This window comes from Sturnus vulgaris, chromosome 2 (assembly GCF_052056855.1).
Source record: "Sturnus vulgaris isolate bStuVul1 chromosome 2, bStuVul1.hap1, whole genome shotgun sequence".
Classification (NCBI taxonomy): Eukaryota; Metazoa; Chordata; class Aves; order Passeriformes; family Sturnidae; genus Sturnus; species Sturnus vulgaris.
In genome coordinates, this window is record NC_142244.1 from 40770395 (window position 1) to 40782579 (window position 12185).

The 12185-nt window shown below is 41.7% G+C and overlaps 1 protein-coding gene across 7 annotated transcripts in view; it reads left to right on the plus strand.

Moving 5' to 3' along the window:
* The window catches only part of FAT3 (FAT atypical cadherin 3), a 400923-nt gene that overhangs the window by 366179 nt on the left and 22559 nt on the right, over window positions 1–12185 (plus strand). For all 7 annotated transcript variants that reach the window (XM_088159363.1, XM_088159366.1, XM_088159364.1 and 4 more), the window contains one exon: window positions 7306–7774. In XM_088159363.1, the coding sequence (XP_088015489.1) occupies window positions 7306–7774 (469 nt within the window). The remainder of the gene's footprint in view (window positions 1–7305; window positions 7775–12185) is intronic.

Here is a 12185-nt window from a genome sequence, read left to right on the forward strand (position 1 = left end):
CATTATAAGCACATTATGTGTGTCTGTGTGCAGCAGCCAGTCTGCACAAGATGCAAGATTTGGCCATTTATATGACTGTGTAGTCAAAACGAAGCCTGCTGAAATTGCTGTTCTTCCCTTCTGTCCTGTCTGTGGTTAGAGGATATGCCCTCACTGTTAGTGAGCTAATTCCAGGAACCAACTACTTAGAACATGTCTCCTACTGAATATGAAGAACTCTGCACTCTGTGGATTCAGATTCTTTGTTAAGAGAGTCATGGGGTCAGTGCAGATTGATACCAAATCAATATTTAATTGATAGGCTTTCCATGCATTTGTAATCTTTTTTTTTTGTTGTTTGTTTCTTGGAATGGTAAATAAATGCTGGATGGAAAGAGAGCACTAGGCTCATCCAAGAGCCTGCATATATAGTATTTCTGCTATAGCCTCTAAGGTACTAAAAGAAAACATTGACATTTGTAATTCAGCCACATTCTATAATTCAGCAGTGGGAGAAATGGCACAGAGCCTTTTGTGTCTGTATTTGCAATCTAGGGTACTTTTGGCTGAATGCTTAAGTAATGTTAAAGTGGCTAGATGAGTTAATAATGGACAACAAATAATTGCATAGCTGTTAGACTGAAGTATTTAATGAGCAAGAGTACTGTCTGTCATTCACCAGGAACTGTCAGTATTGTTCAGATTTACACAAGACAACCTCTGCTTTGAGACATGTAGAAATGCAGTTTAAACTTTCAAGCATATGTTTTTGTGTAAAAAAAACAAGCAAAACTTCAGATTGGAAGACCTTTGAAGTCCTCATCATCCTTCCCCTTAGCATATGTCAGTAGGTAATGTTTGCAAGTTTTTAATTTCAAAATTACCTGGGAAAAAACAAATGGCCCTGGTGGAAGGTGCCACTTGAAAACAATGAGAGATGATACAGAGATGGCCTGAATTAGAGTTAGAATGGTGATAGTATAATTCATTTTGCTAGAGTTTTGTGTATAAAGCTCTCATCATTAAGGAGCATAGCATATCCAGGTCATAAACAACTGAGTGAAAATAAAAATATCCAGTTGAAGCAGGAAAATTTTGCCACCAAAATAGAAAATCTGGTGCTAGTACTATTGCTACCAAAAAAAAAAAAAAAAAAAAATCCCCAAAATCAAGTGAACCCCCCCCCCCCTTTGCAATCACCTGAATTGAGTTTTTAGTTGTGAGGTAGGACTCATGTTTTCAGTCCCCATTTCACATAATCACCTGATTATTTTGCTTTGAAAGATGCCAAGTTAAAAATAATACTTCAAGGAGCAGTGACAAGAGCTGTGGTTATTGTGCTCCAATCTCAGTCAGCAATCTATATGTCAAGCTGTTTTGTTTCCTAGGTCTGAAAAACAAAGAAAGAAAGTAGAGAGCTTCATATGCAGCTGCTACCTCACACATCTGCTAAGTGAGGTCCAGGGTCATGTATGGATGCAAAGCCTCTGCTTTCTCTTGTGCATTTATCAGGGGAGGACATAGGGAATTGCCTTCACAGAGCCTCATGCTCAGCTCTTCAGTAGGGCAGCATTCACTGTTGTAGTGAGTATGCCCTTTTCCCAGGTCTGGCACTGGGCTTCTGCATGCATGGGGTTTAAAAGAAGCAAAATCGTTACATTCAGCATAGTTTATTTGAAATGGTATCACTGGAAGGATCAGGAGTTGTCAGAGTTTAGTTTGTGAAGGTCTTTTAGCCACGGAATATCAGGCTGTGTTCTCACAAAAGTGCTCTGTGACAGACAAATGGCACCATGCTCAAGGGATTCAGCCCTATCAGGTCTCTTCAGGGATAGCAGGTGGCTCATGGACTGCACTTTGGGGATCTGTGACTCTGGTGTTTTCAAGGAAGTTATGCTTGGACTTTCTAAAGTCCACACTTTTTTTTCATTTGTAAACCAGAGGTAAGGCGTCCTTTTTTTCTATAACCAGGTGCATATGTTGGAAGGTAGGGAGCTACTCAGAAATGAGGCCATTAAGCAAATTAATTAGAGGTCTATAAATGTGAAGTTGTTATCATTTGAGCATTGCTTTCAATTAAATTAAACATGAGGAGAAGCTTTCCAAATAGAGGATAAAGGATGAAATCCTGTGTTCTTTTGAGCACTCTGGCATCACTCCAGAAAAGCACTTAATCACTTGCTTAACTTCCTGTATTTGAAAGCAAATGGAACTATTCACATACCTTAATTTTAAGCATCTACTTAAGTATCTACTGAATTAGCATCAGAGGGCCCAACACCATCACTGAGCTTCAAATAAAGGCAGAGGTAAAAGAAATTTAGACCACAAAATATGAGCCCATGGGAAGATAGGAAGGAAACACCTGTGCTGTCAGGGCATAGAGTGGCACTGATTGTTTTGAAGCAAGTCTCTGCCATTGCAGTCTGTTTAAACATTAATGTTGCAATATGCTTTTTGGTGTTTAAATGACCAGCTTAATTTTGGAAGCTCATACATTTGTGATAACTCCAGGGATGGAAATATTTCATGATCTTAACACAGTGTCCTTCCTGGATGAATAATCAATTCCATAGAGGAAACTGCTTGTCTACTACTTTGCTGAAAGCCTACCAGCTACACTGTATTGATATAATAAAATAAGGGTGTTATTTATTCAGCTGCTTCAAATAAAGCAACTCATCTATTGATTTTGAGAGGTTGGCCTTACTTTCTTGTTTTGTTTTTTGGGGGTTTTTTGTTTGTTGTTTTGTTTTGTTTTGTTTTTTGTTCATTTTATTGCATGCTCTTGCTTTTAAGACAATTGGAGCAAAATGAGATGCAGGTCAATGTTGGCTTTTTTCCCTTTGGAAAGATTGCATGTCCCAAAACCAGTGCCAACATTTTCTTTTTACCTATGTAGCATCTAACTCAGAAAAGTAAGATTTAACCATATTAACCATTATAAGACCATTGCATAAGAAAATTCAATTTCTTTTTCCTAGGAATATAATGGAGATTCATCTTGTTTTGTGAAATTTTAAGGATTAAAAATAGGTAAAGAAAGACTTTCCCATCATGCCATAAATATGGCAGCTAAATGGTAAAAGGCAAGCATATGTTCTTCTGTCCAGGCAGTTAATGTGAAACTTTGTGTGGTTTAGTTAAGTGTGTATTATACATTTTAATGCATTACTGCTGAATGGCTTATGCTGGATAGAACTGAAGTTTGGATATGATCCCAGTTGTGGCTGGAGTTGAAACGAGTAATATTTTAATTAAATACACCGTTTTACACAAACGAACCTGAAATGCAATTCAGCTAACAAAATATTTCCCCAGATAGATTAGGAGGCAGCATGCTGTATCCATGGTGTTTGACTGCAGATGGACTGTGTGAGCTGGAGGTGGTCTCAGAAGAACCATTTGATCATTTTATTACCTATGTTGATACACAAATATGGATGTTAGCCAAACAGCTTAGCCAGACTAATATTCTAATATAATTTACAGTATGTCTTTGGCTCCTTTCTGCTCATTGAATGAAATTGTTGAAACCTAACAGATTGCATCAGCTTTTGGAGTCTTCACTGTTCTTTTAACTTCTTTACAGGTGAAGCATCTTGTGGCATATATGCTTAAGTGTGCATTAACCTCTCACACAGTTGTTATAACTGAGACTGTAACTAAACCTTGAGCCTAGAAAGCTCTGGGAAGTGGAAGCTTTGTGGGAATTTTCTGCCCAGCTAGGATGGAGTGTCTCTCTGCTTTCATGGTGCAGAAGAGGGTCTCTGCTGGTGCCATGGGCTGCACTGGTGAGGGGTTGCAAAATTTGAATGTCTCTGCTGTGAGATGGAGTAACTCAGGCTTTCTGCTGTGTTGCACTACATAGATGGATGAAAAAAGCAACGCCACACATTCAGTGCTGGACTGACAGTCTGACACTACCAGACCAACCATGCCACTGAGGTTATTGTCTGGGTATTGTACTGCTGAGCCTGGACAAGAGCCTGGGTGTTCACTGGATGTCCATATTTTTTGCCTGATGTCCTTCAGTTAGCTTGAAGTTCACCTTTTCTTGGTACCAAGGTCCAGGCTGTAATCAAAGAGCCCCCTCTGAGGACTGGGCAGTGACCCTGACATCTCAGTGGCTACAAGGAATCACAGGAACACCAGGGATTAACTTCTGAATGATGGTTGAATTCTCTGTGCTTGGGAATGAGGACAGCAATTTTACCTGTTAGGTGGAAGAACCTTCCCCTCCCTGCCTGGCCAGTCCAGCTGCTAAGCACTCGAGTGGAGCGGAGCCCTTTTCAGAATCTGCTGCTTGAGAGCTCTTCCTGTTCTTCCTATTCCTCCTTGAGGTCCATCAGGGGACAAGTATTTCCTCCCAGCCCCTCTATAGCAAGGCCTGTGACCATCTGATTAATTAAAGTACTTTTATGGTCCCATTGCTAGGGGTATCTGGGCATGTCACACAGTCTTTAATGTATGTATCCTTAAAGCAGTGGTGTGAGGTAGGGAAATGACGTTACCCCTCTTTTACTGATGGAGACCTGAAACTAATGGCTTGCTTGAGATCTCAGAGGAAGAATGTTGCAGAGTGTGGATTCCCATGCAGATCTGTCATGTCTTAGGCTAATACTGTAAGCATCAGACCATCCTTTCCATCTTTCACTCTAGTTAGAGGTTACTCATATTTCTTCAATAACAGGAAGGAAACTTAACCCTTCAGACAATATATATTTGCTGTGTATGTCAGATCATCTGCTGGCAAAAAGAAATATAAATGGATGAGAAAGACGTATAAAACATATTTTAATGGCGAATCTTTTAGATCATAGTTTCCTGTATACAAATGGTGTAATATTTATCCCAGGTGCTCAAATGTGGTGTTGTATTTATAAAGATAATTGGAAAAACATGTTCTGTGAGTAAGAGTAATAGACACGCAGGCAGTAGGTCCTTCAGGGCATAAGTAGTCATAGGGGAGGTGTATGCATATTATACACAATCAGTGGAAGAGTTTCCATAGGAAAAAGCCTTTTGAGTAAGCAGCAAGTTATCTGCTTATCCAGTGATGGGTGTTTTTCAAAGTGTAATATGTTGGCATGCATTTTGCTGTTTGATTTGTATTCCTGGTGAGACAGACCACACTTTCTGAGCAGCACCTTCAATGTTTATGAACTGTTTTGTTGCACAGGGAGGAAAGAAACTATTGCTCCATCTCTGGAGAGAAAAAAATTCTCTGTTTATCAGGGCATCTTGTTTACCAAGATTCCTCCTGAGAAAATGCTTTAACAGAACCAATTTCAATCTACAGAAACTGTTTATGGCTGAGTTTTGAGTCCTGTAAGAAAATGGTTTTTAATGAAAAATGATCCAGACTCATTATTCTATACATCCATTAGCTTTATTTGATTGAGCTGTAGGAGTATCAAGCAACATCCATCCCATAAGCATATATTACAGTCATAGATCTGATTCCTTCTCAGTTTCATTACATCCTGCAGATCAGGGACTTCAAAACAGCCGGGTGTTCATAGCAGGGGCTAATTCTAGCTCCTTCCCTTGGCTCCTTCTGTGTGTGTATTCATTCCTCTACACCCCCTCAAACCATGCAGAGTTAGTGGGCAGCTGGCATCTGCAGGGAGCTTTTCCTATGCTGTGTCCGTGCTGCCAAGCAATCACTTGACAGAGGGGGGTGGTTTATACCCCGACTGCCCAGTGTGTTTTGGCTTGAGGTCCAGTTCAGAGTCAGCCAGTCAAGAAACCAAGCATTTGCAAAGGAGAAGGAAATCCAGAGATCTACACATCTCGAGATTTTACCCTTAGCTTTTCTCCAGGTAGTTTTGTCAACCTCCAAGGACATAAAATGCTAATGCATGGCAGTATGGTCTGCTCCTGTAGATTAACACTTTACTGTTTACCTTCAAGCCACGTCAGGGAGGCTGGCCGAGAAGAGTTTGAGCACAGTCACACGCCAAGGGATGTCTCCATCTAACATGACTGTTCATGCTAGAAATGGCCAAAGGCAGATGGACACACTGCAGCATCCTTCCTCACATCTGCATTTGCCGTGCCAATTCAGCAGGCCACCAAAGCTCTGTGAGGTTCTTGCACTGACAGCTGTGGCAGCTCTGCTCTGCAGGGGAGAGCAGTCAGACTCTGTAGCAGATACACCAGTGAGAGGACATTGTGAGCTGCCTGGTAGGATGAAAAATGACACAGCACCTGAACTTTTGAGGTGGATAAATAATGGGACAGAACTGTCTTGAAATGGGGTTTGCAGAAATAAATACTTCCTAGAGCATGACATAAAGGTAAAATACTTGGAAGAGCTTTCAGAGAACTTGAATCCAATTAATGTGTCATAAGAAATTATTTCCAACCTTGTCAGCAGTTTTAAACTTATATGCCATCTGTTAGGGAAACCTAAAATCTTTGGGTAAACTGCTAATCAGTAAATCAGCACTTCATACCCATTCCCTCACTCTGCACTTTGCCTGCCCCAGCAGAGTAGCACAGATTTTCCCTTTACGAGGACTTGGGATGGGTGAGAGACAGGAGGGAGAGTGAGAAATCCCCTACAAACTCTAAATCTATGAGTCCAGCATAAATATTGGGAAAGAAAGAAAAGTAAGACCCATCTTATGTCATCTATGAAGTATACACACAGCAGGTTGTGTAAAATCTTTGGGAAATAACTGACTTTTGTTCAGCTACTATCTTACTGTTGTAATTAGAGGTACTGAACTTAGGATGTTTAGGGGCAACTCCACACCTCGTTGAGATGCTCCTAAAGGTTACAGAAGCACAGGATGCCTGTATGAGCAGAGTACTAACATCACCAGCTGAAAGTGTGGCCATTGACTTTGCCACAAGCCTCTCTAACACTAAGAGGTGATCCTGTGCCCTGCCCGTCCTTTTGATAGCATCAGCCGCTGGGAGCAGAGTCACAGCTATTGGACGTGCTGAGAGAGACACAGCTGTTCAACAGCAGAGCCAAGAGCAGAACAAGGATCCTCAAGTCCATATCCTGTTCAGTAAAACATAATTATCCTGGTTTTCACCTGTGTTCTGCACTCATAAGGTTTTCTATATTTTTAGTTTTCCTGTAGTAATTTGCCTTGGGCAAATTTGAAGTAAGCTGATATTTTCGACCTTACTTTTTTTTGCTCATGATAAAGGCACAGCTTTTTGCTGTTTTAGTGTAATGTAGGAGAGCAGCTCTAAGAGTGTGCAGACACTGTCTAGAAGTTCTCAGTGCTTGCAGATTCTCTGTGAGAGCGTATTACGAGACAGCTGAGCGCCTGAAGCGGTTTGATTTCTGTTTTCCTCCTGCAGATTGTCGATGGCAAACTCTGGTTCCAGTTGGATTGCGGAAGTGGCCCGGGAATCCTGGGAATTTCTGGCAGGGCCGTTAATGATGGAAGCTGGCATTCGGTCTTCCTGGAGCTGAACCGCAATTTCACGAGCCTGTCCCTGGACGACAGCTACGTGGAGCGCCGCAAAGCGCCCCTGTACTTCCAGACGCTCAGCACAGACAGCTCCGTCTACTTCGGCGCCCAGGTGCAGGTGGACAACGTCCGCAGCCTCACTGACAAGAGGACAACGCAGGTCCTGAGCGGCTTCCAGGGCTGCCTGGACTCGGTCGTGCTCAACAACAACGAGCTGCCCCTGCAGAACAAGCGCAGCAGCTTCGCAGAAGTGGTCGGCCTGACGGAGCTGAAGCTTGGCTGCGTCCTTTATCCCGATGCCTGTGAGAGACACCCGTGCCAGAACGGCGGCACCTGTACTGCCGTGCCATCTGGTGGTAAATGTTTTCATTACCTTACGGCCTTCCCCCCTCCCCGTTCTCCTCTGTAATTTATTGCCAGAGATGGTTTTATGCAGCAACATGCTTGAAAAATCTCATGAACTCTATAAAACTCTGATAGGTACTGCAAATTGGGTAAAAGCTGTTTGCTCTATAAATAACAGTGAAATGGTGCCCCTTCTCATTGCATTAGTGTTCCAGGAGGAAATTGATTTATTGGCTGTTAGTATAATCCTATTTCTATAGAAACCAATAGAATTACAATTACTGTAATGTTCAGCTGGATTTTTCAGAATCCATTTACAGCATCCTTACAGCATTGAGGGCTGTACACAAAGATGGTGATTTGAAATGTCCATCACAGATGCAACAGCAGTGTTGCCTTACTCTGTTTCCAAAGCTGTCACAAATAATTACTGAGCTGTCCACAAACACCTTCGTCCTTTTGTAAGTGAGTAATTCGATTACATGTCTGCATGGAAAATAGCAAGTTGGGCCCATTATCAACCCCCCTGAACTATATTTTACAGCTTTCTCAGAGGCCTGAGTGCTCTAACTAATATTATCCAAATTTTATAGGGCATTGATTTAAACTGTGCTTGTGTTGGAGTTTCCTGTCCAGTGGTTATGTGGTGGTTAGTGTGATTTGATGCCAGTGACTTACTGCAGTGCACAAGTTACCAGAACAGTCAGCATGTTAGCAGGAGAAAAGCAAATGGCACACATGCAGGACATTTCCTCTCAGGCAGTTCTCTTTCTTCAGTGGAGGAGTTTCCCTTCCAGTTCCCCATACTGTATTAGAATGCAGCATTGCACACCTTTTCTGGCAGAATAGAACTTCCTCTGAAAAGGAGATTGCTCAACAGAGAGGTTTTCTGCAAGTTCAGAGCTTTCCATCCACTTACTGAGTTTTGGTCATGGTTCTCTAGGGAAGTTCCCACTAAACTCTTGTTTTATGGAGCATTTAATCACTGTCCCAGGGCTTTCTGCTTCAATGTGTCCATGCAGTTCCCTTGCACCCACAGTTATTATTTCTGTTTTTCATTAATTTAAGCCTGATTCTCATATTTTCTTTCTGAATCCTCTCCACTACACTGCACAGGTTTTTTAGGCCTAAACTTCAGATCAGTTCAAGACTGACATGTGGTGAGATCTGAGCAAAATTGTGATAAGTTTCTCAATTGAGTGGCCCCACTCTTATAGAGGAAGTCCTGAAAATGTGGATTTGTCCATGCTGGGCTGTCTTAGCTAGCATCCCCTCTGGATCTTTGCTTTGATTCAGCCACCTCTTCTCCCATGCTGTCACAAATGATGCATCAAGGATGCTATTGGCTTCGCTGTTGATGGAAGGAGATGGGAGGACAACTGAAGGAACAAAGCACAGCCGTGGCAATCCAGGATGTGTTGTGTGGCATGAGGAGAATTGTTGCTGCATGTGTGTTTGTCCTTTAGGGTCTTTATTTACCAAAGGAAGGAGAGAAAAGGAGGGCTGCACAACAAATGTAAAAGAAAGTAATTCTGAGACAGAAGGATGCTTCAGCCACTGGGAGAATTGCTAAACACGATTATTGAAATTCCTAGGAAATATGGCTGTACTATGTACAGGAACATACAGAGTCCATATTTAATAAATGAGGTTATCCATTCGCCTCACATCCTAGGAAGCATGAGAACAGTTTTTTCTATTGATTTTATTTGAGTCTATTTACAGTATTGCTCAGCAATCTCATGATGAGTAAATTGAAATCTTTCTAACAGAACTCCTTACAGTAATTCTTTTTTTTTTTTTTCCCCAGTGCTATGTGCATGCCAGTTCAAACTGAGGGGAGACACGGGGTAGGGGAGAAACAAGCAGCCCTGAAGTTTGGACCCATCTTATTACTGGAATGGCAAATACCATTTTCATGTCAGCAAAATTCGCTGCTGGAAAGCAGTCACAGAACTGATTTAACTTGCCTGTGTTCCTGCCTCAGCGAGGGGCATGTGCCCTGCAGGGATGTTTTGGCTGCCTGCCGTCAAAAAATCTGTTTGCTGTTTTTACTGTCTCAGCAGTGTGTGTAAATAAAGGATTGTTATAAAGCCATAATTCCAGTGCAGTGGGCCCTGACTGTATGTCGGTGGTTCTACAGCCCAGCCCTTAAGGAGAAGGCATGGGCACTTTTGCTTCCACTAGGCAAAGCAATTCTGTTGATAGTGTCCTCCATATAGGCCACATAATTAAATTCTAAGAGCACAAGAGTCCAACAGCATTACAAGTCCTAGTTGCAGAGCCACAAATTGCAATGTGCATTCAAGAACCATCAACCATTGCACTTGCTGGCATAGATGTTAGCAGCTGACTTCCATTTAAAATAGAAAAAAAAACAAACTTCATTCTTTTAAGAATTTTTTAAAGAATGAGAATGGCAGCTTTTTCCTCTTTTGGTGAGGGGAAGAATGCAAAAATACACCATTCAAAGGTTCTTTTCCTCGTCACAGAGCATTCAGTAGCATCAGAATCTCTTGGCTAATATTTTCTATGATATCATCCTTCTTTTTCAGTTTTTTGGAGAATAATGTTCCTTTTCCTAAACAGAGAGTATTTGGCATAAGATTTTTTTTTATAAATACACCCTCTAATTCAAATTTTACAAAGCAGATTTCATGTACTGTTAGCATCCTTTTTATTATGGACAACCTGCTGTGCTTTACAAGAAAATTAGGAGAGAGAGAAAGCAAGCTGAGATTTGTAGCTAACTTAAGAAGAAAATAGCCAAGCAAAGGTTACCCAACATTGTAACGTGAAAGAGTTGCTGGCTACGTACCAGAAGTCAGAGAGGCCATGTCTAATTTACATATAATTTGCATAAATTGAACATCCACGACACAAACCTCAGTAACAATGTTCCTGTTGTGAGATCTTCCTTTCAGTAGAAATGCCCACTGCCCTGTTCACCATTAATAAAAAAACTGCTTCAATTACCTTTCACTTCATCCTGTGGTTATGGGAATAGGGTCACACCATGCCCTGTTTGGGGAAGTGCTCTGTATGCACTAGGAGAGTGTCCATGCTGCTGCTGTTAGGGCTTGGATGGATGCATTCCCAGCAGCTTCACAGCACCTGGCGCAGGGCAGGGCTGTGCCTGGGCTGCACAGAGCTCAGGACTGACCACAGAGGTGTTGCCCCAAAGCTGGGCTGGCACAGGGCTAAGCTGACCCACAGTGCCTCTTTCTGCCTGACCTCCCTGCGTATGGAACAGAGCAGCATGGGGATGTCAGCCTGTATGAGAGAGCACAGACAGCTCAGGTGGGAACTCCAGGAGTACAGAAAAGCCTCTCTGCTTTCAAACTCTGTTTGCTGAGCCAGCAGAAAGTGACCATGACATGAACCTTTGCTTGCTCTTATGGCAGCAGTGTTGGCTGAGTGATGTCAATGATTTAAGAGGGGGGACTGCATGTCCAGAGACCCCATGGGGAGATACAATGCATGCTTACATAGGGGTTGGCAGAGGGGGATGCACCCTCACTAGATCTGACAGCTCAGGAGACTTATAGCAGAAAGAAACATACTCAGGACAATTTCTTGGGAGACAGTGGAAACCACAGCCCTGAAGTATAGGCCACATTCTTCCAGACTTTTAAGTCCCTATCCATAAGTATGGGTCAGTAAAGCTATTTTTAAAGAAAGTTAACATTTTGAAACCTGAAGAACAGCATGACTTTCAGAAACAGCTTGGCTCTTTGAACTGAAATTTCCCAAGAAAATTCAACCAAGTGTTTAAAGTGTGGTTAAGCTATAAGCTGCTGAATATGAGGTCTTGAAATGGGAAATGTCACACAACCTTAATAATAGTGTGGCACTTCCAGGGCTGCCAATAGTAAATGTATGTTTATCTGCATGAGTAACAGCGTGAGCAATCGCAGCAATAGAAAGCTTTACTGTAATCACATGCAAAGACTGCACCAAGGTTTTCAACCACAGAGAGAAACCTCATGCTTGTAAAGCCTGCAATTATAAGTATAGTTACTTCCTTTTAATTTGATCAGTCCTATATACATCTGGCTTTGATTAAAGTAAATGGCTTATATGAGTAGGTGATTTTATTTGAACATGAAGCATTTGAGCAGAAATACCTACTGAGTCAAGGACTGTGGGTAGAGTGTGAGGACATCAAGTCGTTTTGCTTTCCCTACTCTTCACTTTTCTTCTATTCTTTTTTCTTTTTTTTTTTCATGAACAGAACTAAAATCCAAAGGGAGGAGAAAATGCAACATGGCACTTGAGTGGTGGGTTTAATACATGCTTTAAATTCTGTTACTCGTAGCTGGTTTCAAGGATCAAGTAGTTCATAAGAAAGAAATAAGGGAAAAATTAGTGTAATACCACAGAATTGACCTGGTCTTACTAATGTTCTTGATCTTGCTTTTT